General features: G+C 27.0%; 5 protein-coding genes across 8 annotated transcripts in view; 3 read left to right on the forward strand and 2 right to left on the reverse strand.

The window, feature by feature from the left end:
• Window positions 1-393: 393 nt before the first annotated feature.
• LOC102675700 (serine/threonine-protein phosphatase 4 regulatory subunit 2) lies at window positions 394-3193 on the forward strand. The gene has a single exon (XM_006619467.2). It carries the CDS (start codon window positions 587-589, stop codon window positions 2501-2503), a length of 1917 nt encoding a protein of 638 aa, XP_006619530.1. The 5' UTR covers window positions 394-586; the 3' UTR covers window positions 2504-3193.
• An 813-nt stretch (window positions 3194-4006) lies between these two features.
• LOC102675561 (ATP-binding cassette sub-family B member 10, mitochondrial) lies at window positions 4007-6609 on the reverse strand. Its single transcript, XM_006619466.2, has 3 exons — window positions 5701-6609; window positions 4527-5635; window positions 4007-4454 (listed from the first exon to the last, which is right to left on the reverse strand). The coding sequence occupies exons 1-3, from the start codon at window positions 6290-6292 to the stop codon at window positions 4194-4196; spliced, it is 1962 nt and encodes a 653-aa protein (XP_006619529.1). The 5' UTR covers window positions 6293-6609; the 3' UTR covers window positions 4007-4193.
• Window positions 6610-7334: 725 nt separating this feature from the next.
• LOC102675417 (serine/threonine-protein kinase mTOR) lies at window positions 7335-16074 on the forward strand. 2 transcript variants are annotated; one of them, XM_006619465.2, is made up of 7 exons: window positions 7335-7734; window positions 7807-14091; window positions 14177-14319; window positions 14447-14587; window positions 14657-15281; window positions 15433-15613; window positions 15767-16074. In XM_006619465.2, the coding sequence occupies exons 2-7, from the start codon at window positions 7869-7871 to the stop codon at window positions 15780-15782; spliced, it is 7329 nt and encodes a 2442-aa protein (XP_006619528.1). In that variant the 5' UTR covers window positions 7335-7734; window positions 7807-7868; the 3' UTR covers window positions 15783-16074. The 2 variants fall into 2 exon arrangements, with proteins under 2 accessions (XP_006619528.1, XP_031368159.1); XM_031512299.1 differs by having other exon boundaries at window positions 7335-7726.
• Window positions 16075-16203: 129 nt separating this feature from the next.
• Window positions 16204-17246, reverse strand: LOC102675283 (cytidine deaminase-like). Of its 2 annotated transcripts, XM_006619464.2 has the most exons (3): window positions 16923-16986; window positions 16705-16746; window positions 16204-16626 (listed from the first exon to the last, which is right to left on the reverse strand). In XM_006619464.2, the coding sequence occupies exons 1-3, from the start codon at window positions 16957-16959 to the stop codon at window positions 16337-16339; spliced, it is 369 nt and encodes a 122-aa protein (XP_006619527.1). In that variant the 5' UTR covers window positions 16960-16986; the 3' UTR covers window positions 16204-16336. The 2 variants fall into 2 exon arrangements, with proteins under 2 accessions (XP_006619527.1, XP_031368160.1); XM_031512300.1 differs by having other exon boundaries at window positions 16204-16746; window positions 16923-17246.
• Window positions 17247-17852: 606 nt separating this feature from the next.
• Window positions 17853-19349, forward strand: part of LOC102675055 (ubiquitin conjugation factor E4 B) — a 6312-nt gene continuing 4815 nt past the window's right edge. The window contains exons 1-2 of one of the 2 annotated variants that reach the window (XM_006619463.2): window positions 17853-18298; window positions 18932-19225. In XM_006619463.2, coding sequence (XP_006619526.1) covers window positions 18947-19225 — 279 coding nt within the window. In that variant the 5' untranslated portion in view covers window positions 17853-18298; window positions 18932-18946. The remainder of the gene's footprint in view (window positions 18299-18931; window positions 19226-19349) is intronic. The other variant, XM_006619462.2, reaches the window with a different exon arrangement.

Raw genomic sequence — 19349 nt, forward strand, 5'->3', positions numbered from 1 at the left:
TATGTTATTTATAAATATATTTGGTATAATATTAATTTTATAAATAATATAATATATATAATATTATATTGTTTTACTTTTACTTTTACTATATCTGTTTCACTTTTACAATATAATATAAAATTTTAATCTTATTAGATATTTTTAGATATACAAAAGTATTTATAATGAACAGATATATAGTATTATTTTGATTTTTTTATTGATGTAAATTTTACAAATATATTCTATATGAAAAAATACCTGAATATTATATGTATTATAAAAGAAATTAAAATAGATTCTAAAGATTCGATTTCAAATGTTTAAAAATCGTAATTCATCTTGTTCATTGAAAAAAATAATATAATAAATGAAAGCACATGAGAGCTAACCAAATGCTGTCAACGTTGACATATTTTTAAGATATTGGTAGCCCTGTTTCGTCCCCTGCCTTTCATTGTTGCTATTTAATACCCGGTGTGTTTGCGTTTTTCATTATTTCTTGCAAAAAGTTTTGCTGTAAGTCTTTTACAATCTAACGAAAAGTATTGACAATAATTATTTAGCAAACAAAAGAAGGCGGAGGGGGTAGCAGGAGGTGAAGATGGATAATTTGGAGGAGGTATTGCAAGCCCTTGACGAATTTCAGAAAGTGCGTCCAAGTGAAATACCTCGAGAGCTCGAGGATTATTTATGTTGGGTTGCGAAAACTGGTGATCCTGTTTATCAGTGGTCACTAATTAAAACATTGTTTAGGGAAAAACTTACTCGCGTGATGACCGAATTTTATGAAAGTTGTCCGACGCTTGATCTTGCACCGTGTCCGAATGTTGAGCATTTCAATTATGATATGATGAAAAGCAATCTCTTGGAGCGTTTGGAATCATTTGCAAACGCTCCGTTCACTGTTCAACGAATTTGTGAATTATTAACAGCACCGCGCAAGGAATACAATAGAGTTGACAAATTTATGAGAGCTATTGAAAAAAATATCTTAGTTGTTTCTACTAGAGAACCTGGACCAATAACCAGGAGAAATGAAAATGGAGATGGCATGGTAAATGGATCAGTAGATGAAGATCCATCTGTAACACAGCCTCCTCAGGATGTAGAAATGGAATATTGGGAAAAGGACTGTTCTTCCACAGTTACAATTAGCGTGCATACCGTTGAAAATGAAACGCCTTTGTTACATACTGTTGTACCAACTAATACTGTAGTAAAAAATGTATTTGATACGGAAGAACTTTCACATGAGAAAGTAGAATCAACATCTAAGTCAGATATTGTAGTATCTAATTTTATACAAACTACTTCGGAGTTTTCCGGAGTTTCCAATTTGAATTCTCAAGCACAAACACAGGATTCACAAATTGGTTCTGCAATACAAAATCTGTCAACCATAGTTCCTGAAAATTCTGGAATTATTAGTGATGTTTCAGAAGCAATTATGAATGAAGATACTAGTTCTCAACCTAGTTTAGAATTGATAAATGAAGGAGGAGATGCTATAGATTCCTCAAGAAAATTACAAACTACTTTCCAAACAAAAGATTTTAGCACAAATGAAAATAAATCGACAAAATTTTATATAGATAATTCTAAGATAAATGAAAAGACAGAAGTTGAATTAATGTCAATACATGTACAAGAAGGATCAAATAAAAGTAAAGATATATTAGTTAAATCAGATATTGAACTCAAAACTGTGTTGGATAATAAAGAATCAATTAGTCCAATTGTTGAAAATCTAAATACTAATAAAAATTTGGAAAATACAATAAAATTAGGTACTGAAGTAGAAAACATTCAATCAATTATTGATACATCTATTTCAAATAAAAAATCTCTAGATATGGAAAGTACATCAACAACAAACAATTCAGAACAATTGACAAATAATTTAATATTATCTACTGATAATATAAGTACAGAGGAGACTATAAATACTTCAGAGAATTTGTCTGTTGATATAGAAAATTTGAAAGATCAAACTAAAGAAGTAGAATTAATAAAGAACTCAAAATCTATAATAGAAGAACCATGTTCCAAAACTAATGTAACAAAACATTTCAATCAGAATCAAAAGAAAAATGATTTAATTATCACAGAAATTGGAGAAGATGAGAGCAGTATCATAAAAACTATAGTACCTGATCCAATTCCTATTGTTGAGGAACCAAAAAATATAGAGTCTATTAAAATTAAAGAAAACATTTCATCAATTATTGAAATAACAGAAAAATCAGAAAATCTGCAAAATTCTCCAATAATATGTCAATCAGAAAACAAAGAAAAAATGTCTATTAAAGATAGTAATGTAGCACAATTACAAGGTAATAATATAACTTCTACTATAAATAAAATACATGATAGTGACATAGTAATTGAAAATATAATGAATAAAAAAGAACAGAAAGAGGTGGAATTAATGGATGTAGATGAAGAAGAAACATTATCCGTGTTTCAACAAGATGATGAAGTCATGGAACAAGAAACAGTACAATCATCTAGAAGTTAATGATATGTAAGAAGAAGATTTTATTCATATTTTTTAATATTTGATTTTGATTTTAATAGAAAACATAAAAAAGAAAAATAGAAAAAATAGAATTTGTTTAAATGATAAAAATTTGTATTGTATTTCAAATATGATTTGTATGATTTTCTTTAAGTAATTTAATATATGAGATGCATAAAGAAATATTGTAAGATGATTTACTAGAAATTCTCTAATCATATATTATATTACTGTTTCATTAACTTTATAATTACTACTCATTCAATTTCATAATTATTACTAAATCAATTTGGTATTGTACAGAGACTTGTTCATATGAATTTCTAAGCTCCTATAGAAAGCAAAACACTGCCTATTTCCAAAACATTATAATATTAGTTATCAGTTTTGACTATGATTTGGATCTTAATTCAAATCAATTTGTAAAAAATTTCATAATAAATTTATGTGAATGAAGTTTCTACTTAGGATATGGCTGTGTTTGTAATTAAAGCATATGAAATTTTTATGGCTCCTAACATAATACAATATGTGATATAAAAAAAGAAGCATTTAAACATGAATTTTAGTGCTTTACAGAATATTTTATTGGCAAATAGGAGCATAGATCTGACCAATTATAAGCTAAATTAATTACTGATTGTATAAAGTCACAAGAAATAATTTTGAATTTTAATAATTGGAAATAATGAAAAATGAAAAATATGTCAATTTTAAAAAATCAGTACTATTTATTAATAATATATATTCACAAAAATGACTGAAATTTACAAATATTTCAATTGTATTAAACATAAATGGATGGGATCAAAACATGAATTCCATTTAATTATTTAATTGATAAAAAAATGTATTGCTATATAAAACATAGCAAAGATAAAAAATTAATTCTTTCCAATTAAAAAATGGTGATTACTCTTTATGTTTTGCTCTATTTTCCAATATATAAATATAATAATTAAATACTTGTCAAATAATATGAATATTACAACATTTTCTTTTTTTTTAAAATGGAAATTTTATTTCATAAAACACATTTATTTAAATTAATTTAAATAAATAAAATTAAAAATTTATCTTAGTTTAATTACAATAATTTGCTTCTGGTCACATATTTTCATCAAATATTTTTATGCAGATTTAAGTCTAAAGATAATTCTTCTTCTTAAAAATAATTATAGTAACATTTATTATAGTAATTTAAAGACAACATATAGAACAATGATATAAAACATTGATATAATTTAAGAAATAACAGTGTACAATATTTTATAGAAAATATATTAAAAATCATTACCAAAGTGGAATTATTTATAATACCTGCTTTATATTTTAGAATATAGTTTTGTAATTCTTATGATTATAAATTATAATTTGTAATAAATGTCTCATATATATTATTTTAATAAATAAACGTATATCAAATTGAATTTTTTAAATTTTAAGTTTATACAAATTTAATGATTTGAAATTTCATAGTAAAAAATATATGATACAAAATAATTTCAGAATAAAACATTGTATTTCAAAAATTAAATCAATAAATTTAATCATTATTTATTACAAATATGACTTTCAATACCTTTATAAATTATTTTCATACAATTTGTTAGTTTTTTAGTTTACATGTTTTTAACAATATATACATATAATTTTCATAATATATCAATTTAATTATGCTTTTATTAATTTAAGTAAAAGTTTGATGTTGAATTAACTTATTAAAATAACTATCTTTTAAATTCATAAGTTCTTTATAACTCCCAGTTTCTATCACTTGTCCTTGTTTCAAAACAATGACTTTATCTGCATTTTTTATTGTACTTAATCTATGAGCTATAGTGAGAACTGTCCTTCCTTGAACAGCTTTTTCTAAAGCTTTTTGTACGTAATGTTCGCTTTCCGCATCTAATGCACTTGTGGCTTCATCCAAAATTAAGATTTTGGGATTCTAAATATTAAAAATATATAATTCTTATATATAATTCTTATTAGATAACTTTGATTCCAATAATAAATTTACCTTTATTAATGCTCTAGCAATAGCAACTCTCTGTCTCTGTCCTCCACTAAGGGTAATGCCTCGTTCTCCCACTACTGTATCTAAACCATTTGGCATATTTTCTGTAAATTCTAAAATGTGTGCACATTTTGCAATCTCTTCTACATTATATTTTACTGAGTTTATTGCTCCATACAATATGTTTTCTCTTATTGTTCCACTAAAGAGAATAGGTTCCTGAGAAACAATACTGATCTGTGATTTTACCCATGCTGGATTAAGAAACTTAAGATCATAATTATCTAAAAGTATAGATCCTAAATTAGGATCATAAAATCTTAATAAGAGTGAAGCTATTGTAGATTTTCCAGAACCTGATGCTCCAACAATAGCAACTACTGTACATGAAGGGATTTTTAAACTGAAATTTTTCAAAACCCATGTATTCTCTCTTGTAGGATAAGCAAAACTGACATTGCGAAATTCAATATCACCTGATAGCTGATTTTTCAGAATTTCACCACCATAAATTGGTATTGCTGATTCTTTTTCAATCAATTCAACTAAACGTATATTTGCACCCAATGCTTTATTTAATTCGCTATAAAATGAAGATAATCCATTCAAAGAAATTGCAACATATACAGCATACCCTAAGAATGCACTTAAGCTTCCAATTGTAAGAGAGGAATCAGAAATCATAGCTCCACCATAATATAATACCGATAAAATAATCATATTTCCAGAGAAACCAGTTAATCCAAAAAACATTCCTCTGCATAAACTTTCTTTATAACAAACTTTAAGCATATTATCTAGTTGAGAATTATAATAATTGGTTTCATTTATTTCTTTTGAAAAAGCTTTTACTGTTCTTATATTGCTAATTCTTTCTTCAGATATTATATTTAGTGATGCTAAATTGTTTTGTATGTCTCTGGAAATCTTCTTTAAAAAACGACCACATACTATAGCTAAACCAGCAACTGGTGGAACAATTGCTAGACTAACTATAGCCAATTTAGGAGAAGTATAAAACATCATAGATATTCCAGAAATGCTCATGAAGGCAAAACGTAATCCATCTGATATATTGCTTGTCAGAGCATTGCTAACAAGTTGTGTATCTCCTAAAAATAATCAAATATGAAAAAATAATATTTATATAATAAAATTTTGAAATTTGAATTTATACCAGATAATCGACCAACAAATTCTCCTGTATTACATTTATCAAAAATTGCTATTTCTTGTCGAAGAATAGCAGCATATAATTGTTTCCTTAAAGATTGAGTAATTCTATGTCCAGTAGTAGACATTAAATATACTCTGCAAAAATTACATAAACCTCCAAAAGCAAATATTCCAAATAAAATGATACATAATTGATTAAGATTTTTCTTCATATCTTTTTTATCATTTGTATTAATGATATCAATTAATTTTCCTAAACAAAATGGTACTGCCATTGTTATAGTAGATGAAATTAGTAAAAAAGTAATAGCACTGAATAACCTCCATTTCTCAGGTACTGCTAGCACAATTAGGTTTTTCAATTCTGAAGTTTCTTTTTTTTTTGTAATAAATCGTACAGTGGAATTTAAAGTTTTAGTTTCTAAAGTATTTGTTCCATAATATCTTAAAGTGTTAAATATACAGGTTTTTCGATTAATTCTGGCTGATGATGTTAAATATATATAAAATAATTGTTTATGTATAATTGGCGATTTACAAAATTTTATTTTTTGTGAAATAATATTTCTGGTAAAGAACTTCCAAAGTGTCATTTTTTAATATGCTCATATATCTAGAAACTAAACAATTCACAAAATGGAAAGTCATTAAAACTTATGTTTCATCATTAATAAAAAGGTTATGACACTTTTAGATTGAATATATCTATTGAATATATTAAACTATTAATATTAAAATTTATATTTAAATTATTTTTCAATATATGTTTATAAAATTAGATTCAGTTTAATATTAATAATAATTTATCGATAATATATTTTAATTTCATAACTAGATTTTAATTAGCTGCATATTAAAAAAAAAAACCATTTTAATCACGTGACTAGATAAACAATGAATGAACTTACTATGAATATAACTTACTATAAATATATAAGTGAGTATTTACACAAGATACTTACCTATTGTAATAAAAAATATATATGTATATTTGATTGATAAATAAATTTTCAGTATACTTATATTTATTTTATATTATTTGTATAGTATTATAAACTATATTATTAATATATTTATTGTATTAATACATATATTTATATTATATATACATATATTTATATTTATATATATACATATACATCTACTTAATTCATACAAAAAATGTAAATGAATATAAATTATTATTTATTAAATAAAAATATAATTTTGAAATGACTGATTTTATAAAATTTAAAAATAATAATGTTAAACTTTAGCTATTTCATTAAAAATTCTTTCTCTTTTTTAGAAACATTAATAACAAATCTAAATTAAAATATTTACTTATAGAATTAATAGCTTTGTAATACTACAGTAATTTTGGGACATTTATTTTGATTATATAAAAAAATAAAATTAAAATTGGTATAAGTTTGAATTTATCAATCTATTTATTTACATATTTAAAATATTTAGTTTCTTTTATTATTATATAGTTAGTTTATTTAATATATTATTATTATATAGTTAGTTTATTTAAATATGTACTAAATAATTTAAAATTTTTTCTATTATATATTTTTTTTAATTATTTTTGATTACAATAGTATAAACTAGATATGAATTAGAAACAGTAGGAAACATACAAATATTTAATCAAAAAGAGTGGGGGAGTATTCAAAGCGCACAATTTAGTTGAGCATCTCTTATTAACCAATGTAGAGGTTATAAACTTAAGATAGTTCTTTCGAACAACGCATCATAATTGTTTTTCTATATTTATTATAAATTTACTAAATTAATGGCATTAAAATAATTCAATTATTTGTGTGTTTATGACACACAAATAAGAGAATAAGAGATCTCGATTTATTATTTATTCAACTCGTAATTGACGAGTATCAAAACATGAAAAATTTATATGACAGACGTACTATAATAATGTAATTGAAAACATTTAAATTTTAATCACACATCAAGGAATTAAAAGAAATAATGACAATCACAAAAATGATGTATTATCAAACGCAAAATTCGTGTGATGTCAAGTAGATATGTGAGAAATAATACTAATTTATATCTTTTCTTAAATATCTTTTTTTCATATTTAAAAATGTTATTTTTTTAGATAACATATGTGAAGATTTATAAAAATAATATTGTAGAATTGGCATTTAAAAATTTTTAACAATGTCAAGTATACTTGTACAACAATTTGTTCAAAGACTTAAATCCAGAAATGAAGAAATACGTAATAAAGCAGCTAGAGACTTATGTCTCTATGTCAAAACAGAACTACGTGAAGTATCACAGGAAGAAATTACAGCTTTTATGGATGAATTTAATCATCATATATTTGAAATGGTATCTGGTTCAGATGTAAATGAAAAAAAAGGAGGTATCTTAGCTATAGTTTGCCTTATTGGAGCTGATGTGGGAAACATTAATACAAGAACTATAAGATTTGCAAATTATTTAAGGAATTTATTACCTTCTAATGATGTGGGTGTTATGGAATTAGCTGCTAAAACAGTTGGTAAACTAGCATTAGTTTCTGGTACTTATACAGCAGAATATGTAGAATTTGAAGTAAAGCGTGCCTTTGAATGGCTTGGTGGTGATAGACATGAAGGTAAAAGACATGCTGCTGTTCTTGTTTTAAGAGAACTTGCTGTTTCTATGCCAACATATTTTTTTCAACAAGTGACACCATTTTTTGAACTCATATTTAATGCAATACGTGATCCAAAACCTGTGATAAGAGAAGGTGCTGTTGAAGCATTGAGAGCTGCTTTAGTTGTTACTGCACAGAGGGAAACAGCAAAACAAATGCACAAATCACAATGGTACAAACAATGTTATGATGAAATAGTAACAGGATTTGAGGAAATATATACTAGAGAAAGAGGAGTAAATAAAGATGATAGAATACATGGTTCACTATTAATATTAAATGAATTACTAAGATGTAGTAATATTCAATGGGAAAAAAATTATGAAGCTTTAATGGAACGATTAAATTGTTCTACTCAACAAAATGAGAATGACATATTATCATTAATGCCTCGATTAAAAACAACAATAGTATCTAAATGGTCTAATTCCTCTCAAAATTCGACTAATTCTCAACAGACATTATATCCATCACATGAATCTGCAGTATGTCGTTGTTTAATGCAAGAACGATTAGATGATATATATAATGATGTAATGAATCAGAGAATATCTAGAAATCCACATATTCAACATGCTCTTATGATGTTGTTACCAAGACTTGCAGCATTTAATAAAGAAAAATTTACAAAAGATCATTTGAGAGAATCACTAGCATATCTTTTAATGACTTTACGTAGTAGAGAAAAAGATAGATATGCTGCATTTACAACAATTGGATTTATAGCAGTTGCAGTAGAAGATTCAATAAATCCTTATCTTTCAAAAATTATGGAAATGATCAAAAGTTTATTACCTTCTAAGGAAATGTCTACTAAGAAACGTGGAGCATCTTTGGAGCCTGCAGTATTCATTTGTATAACTTTACTTGGACATGCAGTAAAACAAGTTATAGCTGCAGATGTGAGAGATTTGTTAGAATCTATGTTACAAACTGGATTAAGTCCTATTCTTACAACTTCTCTCAGAGAACTAGCTCATAGTGTTCCATCATTAAAACCTGATATATCTCAAGGACTTTTACGAATGTTATCTCAAGTTTTGATGCAGAAACCCTTAAGACATCCTGGTGCACCATGGACTGCAACTAGTCCTATATCTGGTCCTCCAACTGAAGTGGATATTCCATCTACAGTTTTAGCTTTGAAAACTCTAGGAACATTTAATTTTGATGGTAATCCACTTTTGCAATTTGTAAGGCGATGTGCTGATCATTTTCTTACATCTGAACAAGCAGAAGTTCGATTGGAGGCTGTAAGAACATGTTCAAGATTATTACGATTAGCATTAAATCAACCTGGACCTACAGTGACTAATACTGTCTCTACTGTTCTTGGAAAATTATTAGTTGTAGGTATAACTGATACAGATCCTGATGTAAGACTTTGGGTTTTAGCTTCTCTGGATGATTCATTTGATATTCATTTAGCACAAGCAGAAAATCTTTCTGCACTATTTATTGCAATGAATGATGAAATGTTTGAAATAAGGGAATTAGCAATTCGCACAATCGGACGATTAAGCACAATGAATCCAGCATATGTTATGCCTTCTTTACGTAAAACACTTATACAATTTTTAACTGAATTAGAACATTCAGGTATGGGTCGTAACAAGGAACAAGCTGCACGAATGTTGGATCATTTAGTAGTCAGTGCACCTAGACTTATTCGACCATATATGGAACCTATTCTAAAAGTTCTTGTTCCAAAATTAAAAGAGCCTGAATCAAATCCTGGTGTAATTTTAGCTATATTACGCGCTATTGGTGATTTAGCAGAAGTTAATGGTGCTGAAATGCAACAATGGATGCCTGAACTTCTTTCTATATTGCTTGAAATGCTAGTCGACGCGAGTTCTCCAGAAAAAAGAGGAGTTGCTTTATGGGTTCTTGGACAACTAGTGGGAAGTACAGGACATGTTGTTAAGCCATATATGCAATATCCTTCATTACTAGATGTATTGATAAATTTTTTAAAAACAGAACAACAACTAATTATTAGAAGAGAAACTATAAGAGTTCTTGGATTATTAGGTGCTTTAGATCCATATAAACATAAAATGAACCTTGGTCAGATTGATTCTCAATTGGATACCCTTACTTCTATGGCTGATACTAAAAGTGAAACTGAAAATACACAAGATTTAACTACTAGCGAAATGTTAGTCAACATGTCCTCTTCAACTTTAGAAGAATATTATCCAGCCATTGCTATTGCAACTCTTATGAGAATCATTCGTGATCCAACATTATCGCAACATCATACTATGGTAGTTCAAGCTGTAACTTTTATATTCAAAAGCTTAGGAATTAAATGTGTTCCATATATTTCTCAAGTGATGCCAAGTTTCCTTAATGTAGTTCGTACAGCAGATGTTAATTTTCGTGAATATCTATTTCAACAATTGGCTATTCTTATTGCCATTGTGAAGCAGCATATTAGAAACTATTTAGATGATATATTTAATTTAATTAAAGAATTTTGGACAGTGAATAGTCCATTACAGAGTACTCTGATACTTTTAGTTGAACATATTGCTGTTGCATTGGGTGCAGAGTTTAAGATTTATTTACCACAGTTAATGCCACAAATATTAAGAGTTTTAACACATGACACAAGCAAAGATAAATCAGTTACAGTCAAACTTCTTCAAGCACTTCAAAAATTTGGAAATAATCTGGATAATTATCTTCATTTAGTTTTACCACCAATTGTAAAATTATTTCATGCTACTGATTGCCCAATAACTGTAAATAAAGTAGCACTTGAAACTGTTGATCATCTAGCAGATACATTAGATTTTACAGATTTTGCATCCAGAATTGTGCATCCTTTAGTACGAACTCTAGATCAGTGTCCAGAGTTACGAAATACAGCAATGGATACACTATGTGCATTGGTGATACAATTAGGAAAAAAATATCAGATCTTTATCTTATTAGTACAAAAAATTATGACGAAACATAAAATTGTTAATTCACGTTATGAAGTTTTAATTGATAAAATTTTGACAGAAACAACTGTTGCTGACGGTGAGGATTATCTATTAATGAGACATCGACATTCAAGAAATAAAAATCGTGACTTATCGTTAACATCATCTGACACAACTACGATTAAAAGATTACACGTATCTGCCTCAAATCTTCAAAAAGCCTGGACTGCAACAAGAAGAGTTTCAAAGGATGATTGGCTGGAATGGCTAAGAAGTTTGTCGATTGGTTTGCTCAAAGAATCACCGTCACCAGCATTAAGATCATGTTGGGCTCTTGCACAGACCTATTCCAAATTACCTAGAGATTTATTTAATGCGGCTTTCGTTTCTTGTTGGACCGAATTAGACGATACTTATAAGGCGGAACTTATACAAACCTTACAACAAGCATTAATGGTTCCTGATCTTCCAGAGATAACACAAACGATCTTAAATTTAGCAGAATTTATGGAACATTGTGACAAAGGACCATTACCTTTAGACAATAAAATTTTAGGTGAAAGAGCAATGCATTGTAGAGCTTATGCAAAAGCGTTACATTATAAAGAAGATGAATTTCATAAAAGCAGAAATAGTAATGTTTTTGAATCTTTAATCTCTATTAATAACAAACTTCAGCAGAAAGAAGCTGCAGAAGGTTTATTGGAATATGTTATGAATCAGAATAATCAACAAGATCTAAAAGTACAAGTTCGTTGGTATGAAAAACTACATAATTGGGATAAAGCTTTACAATTATATAGAGAAAGACTAGAAAGCGATTCTACAGATGTAGAATCGACTTTAGGTGAAATGCGTTGCTTGGAAGCTCTTGGAGAATGGGGACAATTGCATGATGTTGCTACCAAACAATGGTTTCATCAAAATGATGAAACTAAACAGAGAATGGCTAGAATGGCAGCAGCTGCAGCATGGGGTTTAAATCAATGGGAAAGTATGGAAAAATATGTCTCTTTAATACCAAAGGATACTCAGGATGGTGCCTTTTATAGAGCTGTTTTAGCAATTCATGATGAACAATACAATATTGCCCATCAACTTATTGATAGTGCTAGAGATTTGCTAGATACAGAATTGACTGCTATGGCTGGTGAAAGCTATCAAAGAGCTTATAATGCTATGGTAGAAGTCCAAAAATTAGCAGAACTAGAGGAAGTGATACAATTTAAATTAGTCCCTGAAAGAAGATCTACCATTAAGTCCATGTGGTGGGAAAGGCTTCAAGGTGGACAAAGAATAGTTGAAGATTGGCAAAAGATTATACAGGTTCACACATTAGTAGTTTCACCTCAAGATGATATGTATACATGGTTGAAATATGCTAGTCTTTGCAGAAAAAGTGGTAGCTTAATGTTATGTCATAAAACATTAGTTATGTTACTTGGAACAGATCCTTCATTAACTCCTGTCCAAGCATTACCGACTACTCATCCTCAAGTAACATTTGCCTATTGTAAACACATGTGGGTAGCAAATAAACGAGAAGAAGCATATAATCAACTGCAAAGATTTGTACAGATGTCTTTACAACCGACAACTCTATCAGTAGTCAATCAAGAAGACGAGAAACAACAGGAAATAAGAAAAAGATTACTCGCCAGATGTTATTTAAAGCTTGGAGAATGGTTAGAAGCATTGCAAGGCATAAATGAACATTCTATACCAGCTGTGCTATCTTATTATGCTGCAGCTACAGAACATGATCCTACTTGGTACAAAGCATGGCATGCTTTCGCTTATACTAATTTTGAAACAGTTTTATTTTATAAACATCAGCAAGGTGATTCAAATACTGAGAATATTCCAGGAAACGGGACTCATAATAATCTTTCTAGTTCACAGTATATATCTCAATTTACTGTACCAGCAGTTGAAGGATTTTTTAGATCTATTAATCTTTCTCATGGTAATTCTTTGCAAGATACACTTCGTTTATTGACTTTATGGTTTGATTATGGTCAGTGGCCAGAGGTATATGAAGCTATTGTCGAAGGTATCCGTTTAATTGAAATCAATACTTGGTTACAAGTAATTCCGCAACTTATAGCAAGAATAGACACACCCCGAGCTTTAGTTGGTCGATGCATACATCATCTTCTAATAGATATTGGAAAAACGCATCCACAAGCCTTGGTTTATCCTTTGACTGTAGCATCGAAAAGTGCTAGTCATGCTAGAAAGACTGCTGCCAATAAAATTCTTAAAAATATGTGTGAACATAGTCCAACATTAGTACAACAAGCAATGATGGCTAGCGATGAATTAATTAGAGTTGCAATTCTCTGGCATGAACTATGGCATGAAGGATTAGAAGAAGCTAGCAGATTATACTTCGGCGAAAGAAATGTTCGAGGAATGTTTGATACATTGGAACCTTTACATGCAATGTTAGAAAGAGGTCCACAGACTTTGAAAGAAACTTCCTTTAATCAAGCTTATGGCAGAGATTTAATGGAAGCACAAGAATGGTGCCGCAGATATAAAGCTTCACGCAATGTTCGAGATTTAAATCAAGCTTGGGATTTATATTATCATGTCTTTAGAAGGATATCTCGACAATTACCGCAGTTAACTAGTTTAGAACTTCAATATGTTAGTCCTAAATTACTTCTTTGTAGGGATTTAGAACTGGCTGTACCGGGAAGTTATAGTCCGGGACAGCCAATAGTTAGAATAGCAAGTATACATAGTTCTATGCAAGTAATAACCAGCAAACAGCGACCGCGAAAATTATGTATAAAAGGTCAGTAATCTTTGAATTTCATTAGATAATTTAATGTAACATTGAATAAAATGTATAAAATGTCTTAAATGTCTAATATTTGCAGGTAGTAATGGTAAAGATTATATGTTCCTTTTGAAAGGACATGAAGATCTCAGACAGGATGAACGTGTAATGCAGTTATTTGGTCTAGTCAATACTCTTTTATTACATGATCCAGATACATTTAGAAGAAATCTTACTATTCAAGTAAATATATGTTAAAAAACTAAATTTTATAATATAATATTTATCAAATAATTAATTAAATAATTAATTTATTAAATATATAATATTTTATCAATTTTATCAATTAAATTTGATATTTTATATTTAGAGGTATGCAGTAATTCCATTGTCCACAAATAGTGGTTTAATTGGTTGGGTACCACATTGTGATACATTACATACACTTATCAGAGATTATAGAGAAAAGAAAAAAATACTATTAAATATAGAACATAAAATAATGTTAAGAGTAAGTACATATTTTATATGTGTTAATACTTTATTTTAATTAATTCAATTATAACAATTTGATTTATAGATGGCCCCAGGTTATGATCATCTTATGCTTATGCAAAAAGTTGAAGTATTTGAACATGCCCTTGAGCACACATATGGTGATGATTTATCGCGGCTTCTTTGGTTAAAATCACCATCAAGCGAAGTATGGTTTGATCGTAGGACAAATTATACACGTTCTCTCGCTGTAATGTCTATGGTGGGCTATATCCTTGGTCTTGGTGATCGACATCCATCTAATTTGATGTTGGATCGTTTAAGCGGGAAAATATTGCATATCGATTTCGGAGATTGTTTTGAAGTGGCTATGACTCGAGAGAAATTTCCTGAGAAAATCCCATTTCGATTAACAAGAATGTTAATCAATGCGATGGAAGTAACGGGAATCGAGGGCACATATAGAAGAACTTGTGAATCTGTAATGTCAGTGTTACATCGTAATAAGGATAGTTTAATGGCAGTATTAGAAGCATTTGTATATGATCCTCTATTAAATTGGCGATTAATGGACAATGCTGCACTGAAAGGTAAAAGATCTGATGCTCAGGGAATGAGTGCTAGCAGTAATCAAGAGCAGAGCGATGCATTAGATTCTCTTACTGCCACATTACCAAAGAAAGGAGTACCATGTAGTGTTGAAAATGGAGGTAAACTATTTATCTGGAATTTAATTTTTTTTATTTTTTAAGTAGGAAAAATTATTGTAAACAAAATATTATAATAATTAATAAATATATAATTGAAAATTATAAATGATATATATCATAAAAAATGAATGAAAATTTATTATTATTATAGGTGATACTAATCAACCAGAGGCATTAAACAAAAAAGCTCTTGCTATTATTACAAGAGTAAGGGATAAATTAACGGGACGTGATTTCTCTCATGAAGAAACATTGAGTGTTCAACGTCAAGTTGATCTTTTAATTCAACAAGCTACAAATAATGAAAATTTATGTCAATGTTATATTGGATGGTATTTTTTTATAACTTTATTTACAATATATTACAAAATCATAAATGATTTTCATTATTTATTTGTTAATTATATAATATATAAATAATACATTTTTTTATAAATGATTAATTATTATTAATCATTACTAATAAAATTATATTTATTTTACAGGTGTCCCTTTTGGTAAACAAAAATTTTCATAGATGGGGACTTTAACGTATATCATGTGCAGTCTTGTTCCTGTTTTTGCATTTTTTATTATTAAGAAATAATTATGTATAATGTCATACTAGAACATGTACATATATAAGCTATATTATTATATTGATTGTATATAATACTTATGTTATTCTTGCTTATAAAGTACAATGTAAATTAGAAAAAACATACTTCAGAAATTATATAATAATCAGTTTTTATGTAAACATAGAAAAAATCTACTCAGGAATAAGATTATAGTAACAATATTTTTTTCTTAAGGATTGTCTTTGTATTTATTGAAATTTGTATATATAAAAACTAGCATCATAATTATTACAGTCAGACCATTCATTCAAATTTTTATAGACAAATTCATATAATACAAAATAACATTAATTATATACAATAAAACAATAATAATTATATATTTTCATTAAAAGACAATATGTCTTGATAAAATAATTAATATATAAAACAAGTGAACTTAAAGAGATATTAAGAAATATTAATATATATGACTTAATCTTTTTCATTAAAAATTTATTGTAATAATTTTGCATTTCCAATTCCAAACGCATGAGGTAACAAATTGCTTAATGTCGTTTTTAACACATTTTTCATATCAGGTCCTGTTAAATAAATTGGTATGTCACCAAATTCTGCAATAGCTTGTCTACAAAATCCACATGGTGTAGTAAAAATATTATTTTTTTTATCAGCTACTACTGTTAAAACTTTGAATTTTCTTTTTCCTTCTGACACTGCTTTAACAATTGCTGTTCTTTCAGCACAAGTTCCTACAGGATAAGATGCATTTTCTACGTTACATCCTGTGAAAATGGATCCATCATCACAAAGTATTGCAGCTCCAACTTTAAACTTACTATAGGGTGAATAAGAGTACTCACGAACTGCTACAGTCTTCTTTATCAAAGATTGAATATCTGGTTCTATAAAATATTGTAAATAAAAAAAGAATTAATACTAATAACTTATGTTTAATTTTTGTTAAATATTATAATAATATTATAGATAGATAGATAGATAGATAGATAGATAGATAGATAGATAAATAGAAGAATAAAAAATTGAAATTAGTAAAATATGAATATTATATTATATTTACCTAGTTTCGCAAAATCAATAATTTCTTCTGTATTCATTATAGCACGTATTATTAAATATCGTAAAAAATCGATGTTTAAAATTAATTTATTATTATGTTTAAAATTAATTAAATTAATTTGATATTTATTTAAAAAACCATCTTAATACTCGATACTATTTTGATACTTGTCAAAAATAATATTTTTAGATACACGTAACAAATATATACATATAAATTTTTTAAAAACTATGCAAATATACTATGTTATCAAGTATACTATTATCAACTATTGTATTATACACTTTTGTTTGCTCACACACACATGTCGTACAATGATTTTATCTGCAGAACGAGATAATATTGACCAATATATATAATATTATTATTATATTGAATCTAAGAAATAACCAATCAGACTCGACCAATTTTTTAATTGTTAACAATAATTGATTAATAAATATGACTAATAGAAGTATTAAGAAATCAAAAATTATTTTTAAATTTTATATTTTGTTATTATTTTAATAATAATATTTATTGATCAAGAAATTTTAATAATATCGTTCTAACATTCATAATTCAATTTCTTATTTAACCTTAAATTATATTTAATAAAAATTTAATAAGAAATTTGTATATATAACAAATAATTTGAATTGAAATAATAATTAGAATATATATAATTTAATATATATTTTAAAATATAATTTATATTTTTTATGTGATAATATATAGACAATAGACAATGATTAAGTATAATAACAATATTTGATAATATAATCAATTAAATTATTAAATCTATTTACAATAAATTAAAAATTTCAGTAATAATATTTAGTAACATTATATACAAATCATTAAATTATTGATGTGAAAGAAAATTAAAATAAATAATAAATATATTATATGATAAATATATATAAATATAGAGTATTAGATTATATTGTTGATCATTTTTGCTATACAATGATGAATTCCCTTTCCTTACTATTGTTTCACTGCGTAACCCGCAGATGTTGATTGAACTTTAGTTATCATTATCAATGCAAGAGAGCGTTCTGTTTTATATTAGTTGCTCAGCTGTTTTGAAGAATCGACGCAGCTTAACAGTGATTATCCGTAACGCAGTGTAGAATTGCTGCTTTCACGTCCAAACGCAAACAGATGTGGAGTGGCTGTCCAAATTTTTGACGTATCTCGTTCAGAATTTTTCGAACAGTGAAGACATTTTTTTTCGTAGAATTTTTATAATATCAACAAACGTGTGATCATAAGTGATCGTGTCAGAGGTTAAAGACATCAAAAGAAAAAAATAAAGAAATCGCCATGAGCGAATTAAGCCAAGAGGAAGTGAGTACCAATGCATCGTTTTCAATCGTTATTTAATAGCGTCCGTAAGTCCGTTTTGTTGTTACCTTCCTTTCGCTTTATGCTTGCTTTGTTTCCTAAATTTAAGCTGAAATGGAACATGATAGGCAAGAGCATAAGAAAAAATAACAAGATAAAAAAGAAGTCTCATCAGCAAGACAATAATTGTAAAATACTACTTTTTCTACTGTGGTATTGTGTTAAAATAATTATATAACGTTAACAAATTAAAATTAATTTTTTCCATTAATATATAATTAAGATAATTCTTTGGTAATTCTTGTTGAGGTATTAATTACAATGTTTATTTCTTTTTTTTATAATGTAAACAAAAATTATATATTTCATGATAATATAGAATTAGAAAGATTACTTTAATATAAAATTTATTTAAAAAGATAATGTATTCTTTATATTTATAAAAGTATTTTTTTATTTTCATTGTTATTGTGTGTTCTTTGTGTTTGATATAAATATAGTAAATTTTTGATCATATCTTACATAGTTTTGATTATTGAATCATATCTTCCTATTAAATATTAATAATATGAGAAATTATTTCAAAAATCATATTATTTATTTTTTTAAAAAATTATTTTATAAAAAAATAACAAAACATTAAAAAATTATAAATATAATATCAAATGTTCCAATTATAGGTAAGAAGAAGACGTATGGCTCGTTTAGCAGGCTTGGACAGCTTTAATTCAACAGTTAATATAAGTCATAATAATGATCCTGTTTCTCCAAACACACCTGGTCCATCTAAAACATTTACAGATCAAATAATATCACCATTAAAACAGCAGCAATTTCAGAATCCTGAGCTACCAATGGAAATAGAAGAAAATACTAATAAACAATGTAGTAGTTCTGGTGTTGACATAGATTCAGGAATTGAAAATATGGAAGTTGAGGAATCTGAAAGAAAAGAAGTAAAGCCAAGATCACGTGTAAATATAAATATTTATTTTTATAAAAAAAAATGTAAAAAATGTAAAAATATGTATTAAAAAAATATTATTATTATTATTATTATTATTATTATTATTATTATTATTATTATTATTATTATTA

The sequence above is a fragment of the Apis dorsata genome, unplaced genomic scaffold (assembly GCF_000469605.1).
Source record: "Apis dorsata unplaced genomic scaffold, Apis dorsata 1.3 scaffold_416, whole genome shotgun sequence".
NCBI lineage: Eukaryota > Metazoa > Arthropoda > Insecta > Hymenoptera > Apidae > Apis > Apis dorsata.

Coding starts and splice junctions, on each gene's coding strand:
- LOC102675700 (XM_006619467.2), top strand. CDS start 587: ATGGATAATTTGGAGGAGGTATTGCAAGCCCTTGACGAATTTCAGAAA.
- LOC102675561 (XM_006619466.2), bottom strand. CDS start 6,292: ATGACACTTTGGAAGTTCTTTACCAGAAATATTATTTCACAAAAAATA. Junction 5,636..5,700: donor ATTTGTTGGTCGATTATCTG/GTATAAATTCAA, acceptor GATTATTTTTAG/GAGATACACAACTTGTTAGC. Junction 4,455..4,526: donor TTGCTAGAGCATTAATAAAG/GTAAATTTATTA, acceptor TTTAATATTTAG/AATCCCAAAATCTTAATTTT.
- LOC102675417 (XM_006619465.2), top strand. CDS start 7,869: ATGTCAAGTATACTTGTACAACAATTTGTTCAAAGACTTAAATCCAGA. Junction 14,320..14,446: donor GAAGAAATCTTACTATTCAA/GTAAATATATGT, acceptor TTTTATATTTAG/AGGTATGCAGTAATTCCATT. Junction 14,588..14,656: donor AACATAAAATAATGTTAAGA/GTAAGTACATAT, acceptor TTTGATTTATAG/ATGGCCCCAGGTTATGATCA.
- LOC102675283 (XM_031512300.1), bottom strand. CDS start 16,959: ATGAATACAGAAGAAATTATTGATTTTGCGAAACTAG. Junction 16,747..16,922: donor TATTGATTTTGCGAAACTAG/GTAAATATAATA, acceptor AATATTTTATAG/AACCAGATATTCAATCTTTG.